Source organism: Candida margitis (genome assembly GCF_024628925.1).
Source record: "Candida margitis strain CBS 14175 chromosome Unknown scaffold58, whole genome shotgun sequence".
Classification (NCBI taxonomy): domain Eukaryota; kingdom Fungi; phylum Ascomycota; class Pichiomycetes; order Serinales; family Debaryomycetaceae; genus Lodderomyces; species Lodderomyces margitis.
The window spans coordinates 1-17,860 of record NW_026261790.1 but is presented as its reverse complement, the minus strand read 5'-3'; the positions used below and the strand labels follow the sequence as shown (position 1 = coordinate 17,860).

The 17,860-nt window shown below is 38.7% G+C and overlaps 7 protein-coding genes across 7 annotated transcripts; 5 read left to right on the top strand and 2 right to left on the bottom strand. All coding sequences in view use genetic code 12, as the record gives it.

The window, feature by feature from the left end:
* Positions 1 to 88: 88 nt before the first annotated feature.
* On the bottom strand, positions 89 to 2,197 carry CANMA_001876 (uncharacterized protein; the record flags this gene model as incomplete). Its single annotated transcript, XM_051813884.1, has 1 exon — positions 89 to 2,197. The coding sequence occupies one exon, from the start codon at positions 2,195 to 2,197 to the stop codon at positions 89 to 91; it is 2,109 nt and encodes a 702-aa protein (XP_051672498.1).
* A 236-nt stretch (positions 2,198 to 2,433) lies between these two features.
* CANMA_001875 (uncharacterized protein) lies at positions 2,434 to 4,902 on the top strand (the record flags this gene model as incomplete). The annotated part of the gene is made up of 1 exon (XM_051813883.1): positions 2,434 to 4,902. One exon carries the CDS (start codon positions 2,434 to 2,436, stop codon positions 4,900 to 4,902), a length of 2,469 nt encoding a protein of 822 aa, XP_051672497.1.
* Positions 4,903 to 5,591: 689 nt separating this feature from the next.
* CANMA_001874 (PQ-loop repeat-containing protein) lies at positions 5,592 to 11,962 on the top strand (the record flags this gene model as incomplete). The annotated part of the gene is made up of 2 exons (XM_051813882.1): positions 5,592 to 6,404; positions 6,638 to 11,962. 2 exons carry the CDS (start codon positions 5,592 to 5,594, stop codon positions 11,960 to 11,962), a joined length of 6,138 nt encoding a protein of 2,045 aa, XP_051672496.1.
* A 27-nt stretch (positions 11,963 to 11,989) lies between these two features.
* On the bottom strand, positions 11,990 to 12,801 carry CANMA_001873 (uncharacterized protein; the record flags this gene model as incomplete). The annotated part of the gene is made up of 2 exons (XM_051813881.1): positions 11,990 to 12,692; positions 12,749 to 12,801. 2 exons carry the CDS (start codon positions 12,799 to 12,801, stop codon positions 11,990 to 11,992), a joined length of 756 nt encoding a protein of 251 aa, XP_051672495.1.
* Positions 12,802 to 12,949: 148 nt separating this feature from the next.
* On the top strand, positions 12,950 to 13,753 carry CANMA_001872 (putative serine hydrolase; the record flags this gene model as incomplete). The annotated part of the gene is made up of 1 exon (XM_051813880.1): positions 12,950 to 13,753. The coding sequence occupies one exon, from the start codon at positions 12,950 to 12,952 to the stop codon at positions 13,751 to 13,753; it is 804 nt and encodes a 267-aa protein (XP_051672494.1).
* Positions 13,754 to 13,909: 156 nt separating this feature from the next.
* Positions 13,910 to 15,466, top strand: ABD1 (mRNA (guanine-N7)-methyltransferase; the record flags this gene model as incomplete). The annotated part of the gene is made up of 1 exon (XM_051813879.1): positions 13,910 to 15,466. One exon carries the CDS (start codon positions 13,910 to 13,912, stop codon positions 15,464 to 15,466), a length of 1,557 nt encoding a protein of 518 aa, XP_051672493.1.
* A 1,870-nt stretch (positions 15,467 to 17,336) lies between these two features.
* CANMA_001870 (uncharacterized protein) lies at positions 17,337 to 17,860 on the top strand (the record flags this gene model as incomplete). Its single annotated transcript, XM_051813878.1, has 1 exon — positions 17,337 to 17,860. A coding segment is annotated over one exon (524 nt), but the record flags the coding sequence as incomplete, so codon positions are not given.

Here is a 17,860-nt window from a genome sequence, read left to right as displayed (position 1 = left end):
TGGGTTTCATACAACATCCATTTATATCCGGGATGGCAGGGCAAAAACAGAGATTCACTACTTCTTTTTCAATCGTTACCTCACCAATTCATCTATTTACAATCGACTTACTTTGCAACCACTTGGACCTTTTAAACTCTCGTGTTGTTGGCCAATCCCAATCCTTTTTCAGCTTCGCTACTTGATGATGCTTTATATGTCTTAGCGCAAACTCCTCTGGCAAAGTGTTCAAAAGTAAAAGAATAGTGGCCTTTTTTGGTCTGAAATTGAGATCGAGCCACCACTTCATAATTTTAGATAGTTCGGAAACATAGTCAAATTCCGCAAGTAGCGAAATGTACAGTTGCCAAAGTCCATCACGCGGTGAAATACCAAAAGATTTCGTGGTAGCTTTCACATTTCTCTGAAATTCACGAATTGCCAATTGTGGGGCAAGCAAATTGTCACTGACTTTGGCGTCTCCGGACCCTTTGGCTGTATCCAAAAGAAGTTCCAAACAAGCGGCATTAGGTAAGTGGTCTTTGTGTAGGATCTCCTCTTGATATAGCTTGAAAAACTTGGCCGAATCCGACTTTGACACAAACCTGAGATAAGTTACAATAAGCTGAATAGGCTTGACAGGAGATGTAGTGTATATATAGGTAATGCAGTCCTCAACAGAATCATAATTGTGACTATTACGTTCCTCTAGCTCAGGTTTATCCCAAGGTAGCTGGGGAAAATCTCCCTTTTTAAACTCGTGGAGCTGAAGTAATTGGATGTACCTAGCACGAAATGCACTATTGAGAACACCTTGCTTGCCATTGGATACAGAGCAGAGCATCTCTTTGAGTACAGTGAAGTCACAAATGAAGTGCAACAACTCATAAACAATATCATTTGTAAGTTTCACCTTTGAGCTGGACATTTGCTTATAAAACAATTTTGCCCTCTTCTCATCCATCACGTTGAGGTACTTTAACTTTCGAATAAAGAATAGCCATAACGTCGAAGAATAGTCAAATTGGTTACTTGCTATTTTGAATGTGTTTACTGCTTCAGCCAGTGTTTTGGCAAGGTGAATTTTGGTTAGATAATATGACAATAAGTCTTTCTTTGAGCTTGTCTCTATTGCAAATTTCTTTTCTGCGACCTGAAATATCTCTACTCCTTTGTTATATGAAATCCTGGACATGACAATAGCTATACCTAAATATCCCTTTAGTGATAAAGATCCCCCTTCAGAGTTCCTGACGTGGGACATTAACAATTCTTGTGCGTTAGCAATGCCTATGGGATCGAGTTTTTGATATCGAAGTGAATAAACAGCAAGATCCCAAATGAGACCATCAAAAAACTTGCTATTCAATTTAACTTGCTGTCTCGTGTTTGGCGAGATGAGAAAGTCCAACGTGGTTTGATATAGATGAACTAGGCAATGCGGCTCATACATTACACCATAGTATGTCATATTATCCAACATTGACTTTACTATGTACGGATCCTTTCTCATCTGCGTCATTAAAAACTTGATATTATGGGTCCATAGTTCATATTGTACGAGAAACAGCTCTTTGAATGTAGGACTTCGTAGTAGAATATCAAACAAGACAAATCCTGGGGTGTTTTCGGTAATTAGCGACATGCTTGAGGATACTGACTTTGCACTGATCGATTCTATCCATGTTATAAGGTCATCTTCTGTATAAGGCTCCTTTATATGCGCAGTAATTGAAGAAAAACACTCGAGACCCATTTGTAGCACTGCACTATGTGGGATTCTAAGCTTTGACTCTAGCTTTTCGCAAACAACAGGTTCCTGTGTTTTGCTCAACCGGACCATGATTTGCCTGAAGAATGCATTATGCAACTGTGGAATATCCTTCCCCTGTTTCAAGCATTCAATGACACACATGATGTGAAACACATTTGCCTCTAATAATTGATAGAGTCTATGCTGCGAAGGTTTAAAGGTGGGGTTCCCATTCAACAGAAACGGTTTATCCTTATTAATAACTCTCGAGTATAACGCTGTATGTTCGATCTTGGGAACTAGTTTTACTTCACTCTGACCATATTGAGTTAGCTTGTGATAAAGATTAGTCGGTAGTCGCTCAGAAGCTCGATGACTTAGGATTGAGTTGTGTCGTATTGAGCAAAGCCTGTTCATATATAACGACAATGGATAATAACCTCGTCGTCTGATGCATATTGTCATATTTTGATCATATCTTGGAGCACTAATTGTTGCATCTGCATCTGGCTTCCTGAGTGAATAATTTTTTTTTTCTTTGCTTGATTCTCATTTTGCACCATCGCGTGTAAAGAGAGCTCTTTTAATTAATGTGGAGGTGGCAAACTAGCACAACAAGTTTTGGATGGCCAAATAGAGGCCTCAACAGAAAAGCACAGTAATTACAATATTCTAAACCGAGAAGGGACTATTGAATAGCCATGAGTCACCTACCTAACCTGCACCACAAAAATTTATTGAAGGAAGCAAGCTTAGATAATGATAGCAATCGACCGATAAAAAGAAGGAGAAGGGTGCTGCCTGCAGGTGCCAGTCGTACACATAAAACGGAGGACGGTGACATTTCTCATGACTCAGAAGACTCGAGTGACTTTGAAGATGTGAATTTGGATTTAGGACGTCAAGAGGGTTGGGAATCTGATAATTCTGATGATTTCGAGGAAGTGCTTTTCGATATCAGCGAAGCTTCAAATAGCATGGATATACAAACACCGCTGAATTCAGAACAGCTCTTGACTTTTCAATTGGACACTACACTGGAGGAGCCCCAGAAGAAGAAAAAGGTTAAATTTATAAGCAATGAGGAGCGAATACGACGCGTTTTGATGCATAAAACATACATTGTGTTTCTCCTAATACACACTGCCGTTCGAAACTCCTGGTGCAATGACAAATCTATATCCAAATCACTAAAGCAAGCTTGCGTCACTCGGCAAATATCTCAGTTGCTTAATGACGATAGTGGTCGAGACAATATCAAATCAAGAAGATTACTAGACGGAATTAAGAAATTGATGGAAATATACAATGGGAAGTACAGGATTACGTCTCAGGGTTTACTAAGGAAGGGCTGGGATGAACTAGGCATAGTGCAGGACTCAGATGTAGTAACAAAGAAAAAATTTCGGACATTGGTTACAAACTTTCGAGGGAACCGAGATGTAGCAGCACAAGGATTTGTTGCACTTTTGAGAGGGTTGGGATTGAATGCGAGGTTGGTTGTATCGTTGCAACCCCCCGATTTTACAATAATTACCGAAAATACAACTTCAAAAACGAAACAGCCAGCAGGTGGAAAAGGTAAAAATTCAACTGAACGTTTTAGTCCAAAGAGCCGAAAACCGAAAAGCAACTTTGAGGACTCGGATTATCCAATATTTTGGGTTGAGGTGTGGGACAAATTTGCTAAACATTGGATCAGTGTTGACTCTATTGTGAAACATAAAATTGAGGTTTGTTCCAAAAGGAGACCAAACTCATTTGAGCCTCCTTCAGGAGATGAAAGAAATCAACTACTCTATGCTGTTGCATTTGACAAGTTTGGGAGAGTCCGAGATGTTACACGACGTTACTCAATCAACTACAATGCACGTGTAATCCGGAAAAGAATAGAGTTTAGATCTGATGATGATAAGGAGTGGTACGAACTGGTTTTGAAGTCATTACAGAGAAAACAATCTAGAAGTACAATTGATATTTTTGAGGCCAAAGAGTTTCATGAACGTGATTTGGCAGAAGGGATGCCGAACAACATGCAAGCTTTTAAAAATCATCCGTTATATGCATTAGAGTCACAACTTAGACAAAATGAGGTGATACACCCCAAGAATGAATCGAGCATATGTGGGACATTTAGACCAAAAAATGCATCAGCAAGGTTGCTACCAGTGTATCGAAGATCATGCGTTCAGAAGCTTAGATCAGCTAGGGCGTGGTACATGAGGGGTAGAGTGTTAAAGATTGGAGCGGCTGCTTTGAAATCAAAGGAAAAAATTGGAACTGATGATGAAGATGTTCGTCTTTATGCTGAGTTTCAAACCAAGTTATACATACCACCGAAAATCGAGGATGGAAAGATCCCCAAGAATCAATATGGTAATATAGATGTTTATACCGGTACAATGATTCCAGAGAATGGGGTGTTGGTAAGGATAAGTGAACAGAGAACTATGAAGATGTTACAAAAGACGGCTCTGCTATTAGGGGTTGACTATGCCAAAGCAATAACTTCATTCGATTTTACCCAAAGAGGCAAAGGTTCACCCCATGCAAAAGAGGGGGGAATTGTAATACACCAGGATAACAAAGAAGCTCTTGAGCTTGCATTAAATCACATGATTGAAGAAGAAGAGGAGGAGAGAAGGATAATGGTGGAGTTGAATGCATTGCAGAATTGGAAGTACTTTTTGTTGAAATTGAGGTTGAAACATCGATTGAATAGGACCCATGGGATAGTAGAAGAAGAAGAGGATACAGAGACCACGGGAAAAGAAAATGACACCAATCGTAACCGTGTTGATATTTCTCGAGATGAATTAGACTCTGCGTCGGATGCCTCTGGTGATGATTTCGGCGGAGGGTTTATAGTGTCAGAGAAAGAATCAGCGGCATTAGTTGGAGGAGACAAAGAAAAGGAACTTGATTTAAAGGATGAACTTGGTAGTGCTAGGATGACGAGAGAGCGTGGTACTAAAGGAAATAAAACCTACAGAGAGTATAGCGACGGTGACAGTGACATTGATGACAATGAAGAAGCAGAAACGGAACTTAACAGGCCTAAGCACAGGCGTGCGGAGTACTCTGATGATAGTTCTGCGTCAGATGTGGAATTCGCGGCCGAGGCCGATGACGATGAAGAAAGTTTAGAGTTTGAGTATGAAAGTGAATAGCATATAGTTAAAGGAGTAAGTTGTTCCCTTCAATCGGATACACTTTCTAGTTTTGTATATGTTCTGTATATACTCCTGTATTCTGTGGCATCATCCATTAGTAAACGGCAAAAATTACCCCTTTGAGCCAAAGCACGTGATGACATTTGAAAAGTTTTTCTCATTTTAGCAAATGCGCATTTGCTTTCGTTCTTTTTGCCTTTAAATTCATTTATTAACCAAAGTAAGGATTATAGAACGCAAAATAAAAAGAGAAAAAAAAACAAACCATTAAAAGACAAACGGAAAAAAAAGACTATTGCATATAATATAATAATGTATTGAGAATAAAAGAGAGAGAAGAACACCTACAAACACACCTAAAAAACTTTGCAAACAAGGAATAAGCGCATGAGGTGCAAGGCGCAATATTTTTTTCTTTTTTACGTTTTCTCTTTTATTTTTTTCTCTTCTCTGAAAAGCACAAGACTGATTCTTTACTTTTGCTGCTTATAAATAAAGCCCAATCTGCCATCTTCTTGGCCCAAACTTTTTCTTTTCTACATCATTACACAAGATCTACACAGTGTCAACTATTTAGTTTTATTTTTCATTTTGCAAATTCTTGGCTTGAAACACTATTGTCGAAACGCAGTTGATGTCTTTTGGAGGTGAATAACAGCACACAAAGAAACAATATTTTTCAGAAAATGTATAACGCCGTTGCGGAGAATGTCTTGGGAACGATTGGTACCATACTTTGGTGCATTCAACTAGTACCACAAATTATTAGAAACTTCAAGGTTAAAAATTGTCAAGGGTTACCTCCTTTGATGATGTTTCTTTGGGCGGCAAGTGGGATCCCCTTTAGTATCTACTTTATTGGTATCGATGGATCCATTCCTTTGCGAATCCAACCACAATTATTCACATTCTTTTGTTTAGTAACATGGATCCAGGTATTATACTATCCACCAGTGCAATTACCTAGAAGGAAACTTGTGTTGGTTGCTGGTGCCTTTGTCCTTGTTAGTGTCGGATTGGAACTTGGTTTTATATTATGGTTGAGGCCATTGCACAGACGAGGAATCACCTGGCCAATGTTAATCATTGGAATTATTGCTTCAATATTGCTAGCTGTTGGATTAATTCCACCATATTTCGAGTTGGCAAAGAGAAAGGGTAGGGTTATTGGGATAAATTTTGTATTCCTTACCATGGATTCCCTTGGTGCCATCTTTTCGTTGCTCAGTATCGTTGTTGGAAAATTTGACGTATTGAGTTGCATATTATATGCTATTGTCATAGCACTTGAACTTGGTATATTTACAAGTCACTTTATTTGGTGGTTAAGATTCGGAAAAGATGCGCCTAAGGAGTCAGAGCTTAGAGAGGAAGAAGTAGCAGAAGCAGAAGCAGAAGCAGAAGCAGAAGAAGAGGCGAAAGAACGCTCTTCTTTGGAAGATAACAAACGTACATCAGATAACGAAATTGAGGTGAAAACATTCGCCTCTGGTCAAAATGTATGACATTGGTTAAGTTGATTTGTGTATAAATAGATTTTTTTAATAGACTTTAATGTACATCTGTATTACTATGTGATTGCCAAAACATCCTCTCTCCGCTTAACAGAGGACAAAAAAAAATAACAAACCCAGAACCGTGTTCTACAAATAGTCGTCTTTATACATTAGCTACACATGGTTCGTATAACCATCTAGTTCCTTTCTGATATCCATATACTAACACTAAACAGTCAACTTTCAAGCCCTTGAATGTCCTCGAAGATAATACTTCGAAAAAGGATTTGGAGGAAGAGCATACACGAGAACTACAGTTTGAACAAGCTTTCAAGCTTTTTCAACAAGCCTTGAAGCTACAGAAACAGCAAGATTACATCGAAGCCTACAAGGTTTACGAGCAATTGTTTCGGATAGACACCATATCAAATCATTACTACGAAGAGGTAGACTACATAAGAGGAATACAAAATGGAGTTGTAAATAGCGTTTTTGACGAATTGTCCTCATTGTCTCCCAACTTAAAATCGTTGAGATACTTGATATTCAGAAATAGAGGATTCTTGTTTATGGGTATTTTGAAGCAAGAGTCGCTTATATCTCGCATAGAGGATGAAAGTACAGATCTGGAAGAACGGTTCAAAAAGATGTTTTATTCAATGTTGGATGACTTTTGTGTGGCTCTACTATATAATGAGGCAGATGAGAAGTTGTTGGAAGTCTTGAATGAATTGTGGATGTATTTGAAAGAGTTGAAACTAGGCAGGGCGACTTTGGAGTACGCTGTTAGTAGTAAAACTGAAAGTGATGATCTTTCAGGGCTTCTACCTATCGATTCAGGCATTCAACATTGTCTACTGGTGCTCAAAAGCAAACTTTCAGCTAAGGGATCTGCCGAATTGGCCTCAGATAGCCTCAATACTCGCTTCCGGTTTCTAGAAACAATGAAGCGGGATATCGAAGACCAGCAGGCACGACAACAAAGAAAGAACAAAATTCAGGTTCAACTAACGGTAAAAGATCACTCACTCTCGTGGGAGGATTTGATTGATGTTGTCAATAGCACTGTTAAAGGTCGCCAAGATGAATCCAAAATTGAAGATATACACCGACCAAAACTTCGCTTTATAGAGCCCTATGTGCTAACAGAGGAGCCTCTTGATAGCATATCATTTGCAAAAGTCGATGTTGCAGCTGAGAAGGTAGAGTCTCTTAAACTTGTAACAGGTGTTGAAGAAAATGAAAACCAGGGTACTTTTGAAAGCACACTGGTAGAAACAAGCAATAAGACTGAAGCCGAGGAGAAAAATGACGAGCAAAAGCAACTAGAGGCCCAAGAACAAAGGCAACAGATACATCGAGCATCGAAACGTTTAGCCAAAGTTGAATCAGACCCTGACAAACCAGCAATTGCTGTAGAGAAAGAACACTTTACTGGTTTAGATTACTTTATCGCCAAGTTGAAAGAAATAACACCATCTTTAGATGTCACTGACATTTCTCTGGTGTATTTGGAACGGATAAATGCAACTCAGTATTTAAAGGATTTTGTGACAGTGATAAATGATTGGAAACCAAACTTTACAACAGCATTCAGCTCTTTTAACTTGGGGAAATCACAAATGGCAGATGACAACGTTAAATTGCTTGAAATTTTGAATAATTTCAGCGGCAATATTCAAAAGAGCTCATCGTTGGAGATTGCTCCGGAAATATCCAACATTGAGAATAATGTGTTGCAAGATCTTGCGCTGCGAGAAGTGGATTACATAACATTGAAAACCTGGGTGATCAAGAATTTGCTTAATGTCGATGAAAGCTCGCTTATCCTTGAAAATAAATGGAGTCAATCGTTGCTCACTAAATTCAATGAGTGGGTGTTACAATTTGAAGGCTACTTGATAGATGGCTTAGGGAAACTGCTCCAGGATTCCGGCATAGCTATGGCCATTTTGGAGCTTTTGGTTGACCAGTCAATTAGCTTGGAGTCTCAAATTAGACAAACAGTAAACTCCAAAAAATTCAACAAAGCAGTCACCAATGGGTTGTGTTTGGAATTGATCAAATATAATGACAAGATTAACAAATGGATGTCAATTGTCAATACAATGCTCTTTTCCAATCAAGGATCAGAGAAGGACCGAAATGTTCTCAAAGCCAGGTACAAATGGTGCAGAATTTTGATACAAAAATCGCAAACTGTAGCTTGGGATGAGAATAAAACCACGCAGGCATTACTCGAGGAGCTTCTTGAATTTTTAACTAGTGTTGATCGTCCCATCAGTGTTCAATATCCAAACTATAGGAATTTTCCCGACTTGAACCTAAACAACGTTAGAACACAGTTAACTGTTATTTCAGTACTCGCTATATTCTGGAGAATCTTGTTTTCAAACCAAACTAAGGGGAATGAGGAAGCGGTATCGTTGTTGGAAGATATTTTACTCGATTCGGGTAGAGAAAAGAGTGAGGCTATTGTGTCCATCAAGAGCTTTTTGGAAACGGGCTCTGTGGACATGAGGTTGAGTTTGTGGAACATATTGCTTCAATTTTATAAGCTGCTGGAATTGACTTCTAAACTTGCATACGGTTTTATTAAAAGTATAGAAGTGTTCAACAGCTACCTCCTCAGTGACGAGTATACCAAGTTGGCTGAAGACTCAAGATTCACAACACTATGTAAGGTTTTGGGATTCTACAACAATAACTTGAGTTGCATTGTACATCTTATGGAAGCACTGGATTGGCAGCTTGGCGAATGGATGGGCCTAAAGCCCGTTGTGTCGTTACTCGAGATGTGCTTGCTTTTTGAGGCGCATGAGGAAGCGTGTAGTATAACATCGTTGCGAACATCGATTAAGGAAAACTCATTGCAGTCGTATAATTCTTTCAAAGATATGCTTTTAAAGACGATTGTTGTTGTTTTGGCAGCCTTGAAAAATGACTACTCACAAACATCTTTACATGCAGCGATAAAATTGTTTCATGCTCAACTTGGAGCAAGTGGAATTTGCGATGCAGCCAACGGTATATTTTTGAGAGCTTCGCAAGAGTACATCAGCAAATTAAATGGAGCAGATGAAGATATGAGCCAATTGATAAAGTGCAGGTACCACTATAATATCGGCCTAGATGGGTTTGTTCCCTTTGATCATGGTACCCTGGCCAAAGAGGAGTTAGTCGAAAGCGATTGTGAGGAATTGGCTAAATTTGTTTTGCCACTATGCTTCCACACGAATACGATCAAGAATGTACCGAAACATGACATGAAAGTCATAATTGAAGAGATGTTTGAAGTTATTGGCGAACCTAACTTTGAGTCTGATGAAGCCTTGAGTAGAAACAAAGCAGTGCTTGATTACTTCTTGGACACAACGCGACTTGCGCCAAAATTTGTACGTGATACATTCCATGGATTGATGTCGTTGGATCTTGAAGTGACAGACTCTAGATTTGGATCTAGTGGGTTGTACTATCTTCAGGGTTTACTAATATTTTCGTCGTACAAGTTGAGAAAGAAGAATATGCAGGGACGTGCGGTTGAGATTGAAAATGCAATAACATTATTTAGAAATGATTTGATATGTGGAGGAAATCGTATGGAGAGCTGGTTTTTAATGGGTCAGGCTTATGGATACTTGGTGGAAGATGACTTGATTTGGACCTCAGATAAGTTGACAGTGCCAGATAGGAAGATTGGAACCGCTAACTTGCAAAGAAAGTCACTCATTTGCTACTTGATGGCAATAAATTTGACTCTTGACCCGCTGGCTAGGGAACGCATCAAACCAATAGTTGGTAACTTGATGTCTTTATTTGCCAAAGAGCTTTTTGGGGCTGTTTCGGAGCCCATGGATATGTTAGCACTAAAGGTACAGTCCCAGCCACGGTTTGTGAAAAAGTCTACAGGTACATCCTTTTTAAATGTTAGTGAAAAAAGTGTCTTACCCAAGCAATTTTGCTTAAAGCTTATCAAACAGTCATTTAATTTGGCAATCAAAGCAGAAGACGCCGACTGGTCTGATTTTTATTACTTGTCTAAAACCCAGCGCAAATTGAAAGATCTGCCGGTACATGTCTTGGACACAGTGGCTAGTGCTTGTGCAATGGCGTCAAGGGCCAAGCAATCTGATAATATTGTCGAGCCGTACTATTCTTTGGTGTCTTTATCCATGAAATATGTCAAGTTTGGCGATATTACACCCAGCCAGGGGCTTGAATACTTGCGCAAAGCTGCTATAATTCACCTTGAAGCGACGGAGGTGAACTCAAAGAGGGAATTTTACGATGCCATTGTGTCATCTTTGAAACAAATCGATGCTGCTGATAAAAAAAATTGGCAGCATCGAGCCCAGTACAGACTCGCAAGGATTCTTTATGATGAGTATAATGATGTCGAAGGCGCATATGAGATAATGTCAAGCTTCATTTCTTTGAAATCCGTGAACAAGCAATTGGTGCTGATTTGGAAACCTGAATCAGAACGTCCTGGAAAACACTTTTTGTACACATACCAATATATCCGATTCTTTATTGATCTTTTGAGGACAAGAAACGACATCGATAGCTTGATAACGATGATCCCGAAGCTTCGGCGATCAAGTTCAATAATGGTCAACTTATACAATGCATGGGAGGTTCTTTGTGCTACGATTTGCAGGATGATGCGAGATTCTTTAAATATAGGTGATTCATTCTTGTACACCGATCATTTCATTAACAACTTATCTTATCTGATTTTCACAACCAATGTGAAGTCAATGTTTGAATTTTTACAACACAAAGGGGTCCCCGCCGAATTGGTTCCCCATTTGTGTTTTCTCCATGGTGCCAATGATATGAAGAAATCAAACAATGGATATGGTCCTACTTCAATGATTGATGATACCATAGTGACAATCTTCTTCAAGGTGTATACCTATTACAACAAGGATACAAATTTCTTTTCCACATTCAATTCACCTGGTTTGAAAAAGAAGATTGCCAAGAAGGACATTTTCCCCCTCACAAACGAAATGTTGAAATTATGTAGAGGGGTAATTGATTCAAACTTGAAGGATTCAAATGATGGCTACAACGATGCGCTAAAGAAGCTATTGGCTCAACGCGAAGAAAAAAGGAAGCAAGAGGTGATAGAGTTGGATACCACCGAAGAGTCGGAGGAAGTACCTTCTCGAAATGGACCTGATACAGTAGTCGATGCTAAAGCAGTTTCGTCAGAAGAAAATGTTAGCCAGCAAGCTATCAAGACAAGTGCAGTTGAAGCGCATGTAAAAAATGAGACAAGTACTACTTCACTGTCTTCTGACGGCAATGTTAAGCGATTTTTGGTAGGTATGGGGTTGCTCAATTCCGATGGCTCGAGGGTTGAGGCTAAGTATAACAACACATCTTCTGAGATCACCGAAGGATCAAAGCCTAAAGCTGCAACTAGAGAGAATGGAAGTATTAAAAGACCACACGAAAGTCCACTTACCACATCGGAGAAAGAAGTGATCGTCATTGACTCTGAAAATGATGATGCTAAAGTTGAGGAGAGACCAGCAAAGAGAAGTAAATAGTTTTATACATTTAGCAAAAGTTATTATTTATTCCACTTCCGCTTCGGTTGTAACCAAATTACGGAGCGACAAATCATAAACAATCTTATTTAACCTTTGTGAGTTATATTTCAAGCTGTCGTACTTTTTTCTGAGGATATCGTTCTTCAAATCCAACAACAGAAACCCATTTTGAATCTTGGAGACAATTTTCAGATTTATAAGACCAATGGAATAATTTGAAGATTGTGAACTAGTGGAGCCAATTGACTGATTTATCACTGTTGTTGTAGTATACTCGACAACAATTTCAATTAGCCTCAAGAGGGCAATTAAATACAATTGATAATTAACATCTTGTATGCCCAAGGATTGAAAAATTTCCAGCGGCGTAGCAATAATGCCCAATTCATTCTGAGTAGTTATCAATTTCACCTTTATTGGATCATGGACAAATGCAGCGGCAAGGATCCAAAAGTATCGATTGACTAATAGTATGTAGATGGAGTCCTCGGTAAATTTATTTGATAATCGCTCTTTTTGGCTTGATTTACAATCTAATTCTGATAATGAGTTTGTAAATTTTGCAATGTTTTCACGGATCGCATCTTCAAAGCTATTTGTGGTCTGGAATACTTTATTTAGTTGATTTGGACTGACCGATGTCCAGGAATTGATTGTAGTTTGGTACGGAATGAGGGACAAGTCAAATTGGTTTTCCAACTCTTGCAATAAAGATTTCTTGTTAACACTGTTGATGAGTGGTGTTAGTAAGGTATTCACTTATATTACATCGTTTCAACATACTCTTTGGCAATCTCCTCTCTTATATCAGTGAAGAATGCGTCTAGTTCGGACATGTCGATTAACTGCGTCGTTTGGCCAGGTTGATAAAAGCGATGATATTTCGTCACTGAAAAAAAGAGACATTACACAAATGAATTTAGATTATGCGAACAAAATATCTGTTGTTGTTGAATCAACTAATTTATTTAGACCTTCCCTCCCATGTCAAGTGTTTCAAAAGTTCTTTGTCTCCCAGGATACTTACAAAGCGGGAGCACGCTTGCAAGAAAGTCTTCAGGATTGCGAAAAATCCTCTCAAAGAAGCTAAATATACAACTAGATTATATTACACCGTGCCACGAGATCAAATCGAGACACGAGTTGAGTTTTCCACTCGGCCCTACAGATGAAGAGAGTGACAGAGTATGGAGCCAAATTGTTGATAATGGGAGCAATGCTAGATGGTTTGATGCGCAAAGTGCAAACAATTATATTGGTTTAGATGAGTCGATACGGTTTGTAATTGATCACATTGAAAAAAATGGGCCGTACGACGGCATCATTGGATTTTCCCAAGGTGCTGCTATGGCAATTATGATCACTAATGCCTTGCAGAAGATGTTGCCGTCTCATCCACCTTTTAAGATAAGCATGGCCGTTTCTGGTTTTTGTTTAACTGTTCCTAGGAGTGGTGATTACAGTGATGAGAATAAACAACGGATTTTGCAAATCACTGATGCTAATCAGTACGCTTCGGAAGTTGAGATATCTGAAAGAGCTGCTGAATATTTATGTGACGCTGGCGGAAAGAGTACAGGATTGTCCCTACCAACGGAAGTGATTCTTCTCTATGGAAAGAATGACAGTATTGTACCACCAATTAGATCTGAATACGTGAGTACCTTGTACGACGCAAAGCAAGTACGAACTTTTGTTCATGAAGGAGGACACTTGTTTCCAAACGATAAAAAGATTGTTCAGCCAATATCAGAGCTATTCGATAAGAAGATAAACGGCAAGTTGTAGATATATATACATTATTAAAGAATGGAATGATCAATGTCTTTATCAAATACACTTGGTAGTTACTCACACTCAGTAGGTAGACAATAGGGCAACAAAAAAAAAATAATAGTTGCACTATCATTAGATGAAACGCAACCCACTAGCTCCCAAAAAGCAATGTCAGCCAATTCATCACTACCGTCAAAACCCCTGGTTTCCGAAGACCCGGAATTCAAAAGACGCCGAGTTGATAATGGGACGGATCTTGGAGGACTTTCGCGAAGAGAATATACACCTGCATCCAAACCCACATCGGCGTATGGAGATGCCAAACAGAAGCCAGCCTGGCTTAAAAATGACAAAGAGAGAGATTTAAAGTATGAAAAGTATGGACATAAATCAGAAGTGGCATCTTCTGCGTATATGAGTCGTGCTTCCGAACCGCTGAGTTCTGCCTCTACATACCAAGGAAGAGGAGAAGAGCAAGACTCGCGATTAGATCGATTGAAGCGAACTAGAGAAGCATTCGAAAAAGATACAGTCCCACCGATAGAGGGGCGTCAAAAGGATAGAGGAGAAAAAGAAGATGAGAATGAGAACGAGAATGAAAATGAGGATGAATCGATTCAACCATATTTGCACCTAGACGTGGCTAATCCTTCTACTAGCCGTACACGCAATGAAAATTACCATACATTCCACAGTCGAATCAGAGACAAGGAGAATCGAGACATAAATAGTATTGTCAGGCAACACTATAACCAAAGAACCCAACAATCCAAACGTCAGGGCCCTAGGACTAGCTCTCCAATTTACAAATTAAGAAACTTCAACAACACAATAAAGTATATCTTGCTAGGAAATTGGGCCAAACATGATACAGAATCATCGCCAATGTTTTCAGTGCTAGACTTATGCTGCGGGAAAGGAGGTGACTTGAACAAGTGTGAATTTATCAAAATTGATCAATATATCGGTATTGATATTTCGGATCTATCCGTTCGTGAAGCATTTGAGAGATATTCACGACAAAAGGCGAGATTTAAACCTCGGAATGGAGAACGTGCTGAAAACAGATACAACTTTGAAGCTTGCTTTGCTACTGGTGATTGTTTTACTCAATATGTTCCCGATATTTTGGAGCCCAATTTTCCAGGGATTATTGAAAAGACATTTCCTGTTGATGCTGTGTCTATTCAATTTGCGTTGCATTATGCATTTGAATCTGAGGAAAAAGCCCATACTTTGTTGACCAACGTTTCCAAATCACTAAGGGTGGGTGGTCGTTTCATTGGAACTATACCTTCGTCTGATTTTATCAAGTCTAAAATCGTTGGCAAGCAATACTTTAAAGATGCAAAGACTGGCAAAGTCAAGTTTGGCAATGGCTTATATTCAGTCACTTTTGATAAAGAGCCACCTGAAGATGGCGTATTCAGGCCTCCCTTTGGAAACAGGTACAGCTATTGGTTGAAAGATGCTGTTGACGACGTGCCTGAATATGTTGTGCCATTTGAGATTCTTCGTGCAATCTGCGAAGAACATAACCTAGTGTTGAAGTATAAAAAGAATTTCACAGACATTTTCAATCAAGAGATTCCTCAGTATTTCAGTAAGTTGAATAAGAATTTAATCGATGGATTGAAACGGAGTGATGGAAAATATGGAGCCGAAGGGGAAGAGAAAGAAGCCGTTGGATTTTATGTTGGATTTGTTTTTGAAAAGGTTGGATAAGTAGAAGGTGATATCAGTTGGATTAGTGCCATCAAAGGAAACTGGCAAGTGTGTCTGAGGTTAGAAAGGAGTTGCCTCACTTCAATGGATTCGAAGCTCAGCCGTGATTTAGACGATTTCACAGTTTTCCCAATAATTTACAATAGTCCTATGTGCATTAAACCATTGAACTTTTGATTAATTTGTACATGCTACCTCATCCACAAGTCAGCATATTGCCCCTGTCTATGTACAAGACCTTTTTCCAACCATAAACGTTCCACATTAAGAGCAATTGATTTCAGCCAATTGGCGGCATTCCAATGATTAAAAGAATTAAAAAATATATTACAGAGGCGTAGGAATTGATGCCAAGGCGATTTATTTTTTCAATCTAGTTATTAATTAGTCACCCTGGGCCACAAAATGGGTCTTTATATAAGCTTTTGTAATACAAACCTCTCATTGAACAATGCGCCATTTGCAGATTTCATCAAAGGATCTACCTCTGCTTAACCTCACTATTGCATTGTCTAAATGCATCTTACTTCTTGTCCCAAAGAGATATAGCATACGATGCACGGGTTCTCTAGAGCTACATTGACTTGGCAATTATTTGCTAGAAAACAAAATAGTAACTAACTAAAATCTGCCTGCCATTGTTGTGCCTTTAAACGTCAACTTGCCAATTCTCTCTCCGTAGATCGGACATACATGCATGTACTATAACGTCTAAAATAGTTTCCAGAAACTGTTTGAGTCTATGGCACCTCCACTAGACTTCCTCTCTTAAAAAAAAAGCATTTCAGGTGATTTTAAGAGATGCAACAAGTGTTATTTCGTAAGTTTATTGTTCTTTTTTGTAAACTATCCAGCACAATAGTAAATTAGTTAAAATCTCCTCTCTATTGCAATTAGTTAATTTGTTTTCAGAGGAACGTTTGTATCCACAAATTGCAAATTTGGGAAGGGGCTTTTTCAAATTGAGGGGAGGCTTAAACTAAAATGGATTACCCAATTTAAGTAAAGTTTTACACGCCAAGAAAATCTTAGCCTATGAAAAGTCTTCCTTTTCGTCAAAACGAACACAACAACACAACCAAAGGCAAAAGTATAGCTTTGGAGTATACTTTTGCCTTTGTGGCAAAGGCTAAGAGATTCAGCGTTTGACGTTGAAAATTAAAATTTTCTTGAAGGGTGGAAAGTTGTACCTGCCAAGATACCTACCAGATACAAAAACCTGGGCTACAAGGAGAAGCACGACTTCGTCCATTGTGAACCATAATGGTTTCGCTTGTCGAAGAAGAAGGGAAAATTGTTTAAACTTGAAAACAATAAGATGCTTTGTTTCATTTTCTTCACTTCGAGCTTTTGTGTTCGGTTAATTCTGGCCACACTTACAGGGAACAAATAATAAACAATGATCTTTTAGATATTTATTTTGATGAAATTTATTAGTTTTCCCTTCCTCTGATTGGACACAGCACTGATTTCATGTTCATAAAACAATTATCAGATTGGATCAGCTGAGCCATTGTGTAATATTGGTGCTCTAAAACATCTGCGTAATTTTTGCATTTAGTGTCTAGGGATGTATTTATTGTGTAAACACCTTCAAGGCGGTAAAATTATACAATAAAGCCCAATCAATGACAATGACCATTAAATGGGGTCACTAAACTAAGCAAAAATTCCGTATCAAACTTTTCCACTGAAGCAACAACCTACAAGGCAGAAAGCGCCACTAAATCGATATGTAATTAATGGATATCGTAATGCTTGAGAAGAACGATACAAATGGAATTTGCTATAAATTGGGATTGAAGTACGTTAAGTTAAACTTTTGAGAAAAGTTCGACTTATTACAGTAATTAGAATCACATTTTCAATTATGTACTTCTCAAGTTACTTTGCATGCTTTTTGCTTGGTTTCGTTTCTTTCACGAGTGCCAGCTTAGATCCTTATGAGAAGCTAGGCAAAAAGAGAATTTTCTATGCCTGCACCGATCAAATTGCGTCAGAGGTTTCATTTTGTTCACCTTTGGAAACTACTTGTCAATGTGAAAACGATAACTACATGGCAACCATTGCTGGTTGCTTGAGAGAAGTTGACGAAGAAGCTTTAAATATAACTTCTCCTGTTATGCTAGAAAATTGTGTTTACTATGATGTTACGGTATCCGAAGGATGGTATGACGATGCCATAAAGTTATATGACGAAAAGGCCAAATCTGCTAGTGAGATACCAAACTTTAACATGAGTATTCCAATTGACGTTCCATTCATAGTGGACAAGACCATGACAGGAGTGTTTCAAGAGGCATACAAAAGATTTTATGACAATTATGACGGCTCAGTCAACTATGGTGCTGGTATGTTAGGTTACTGGTTATTGGTGTTGATATTGAGTGCTAT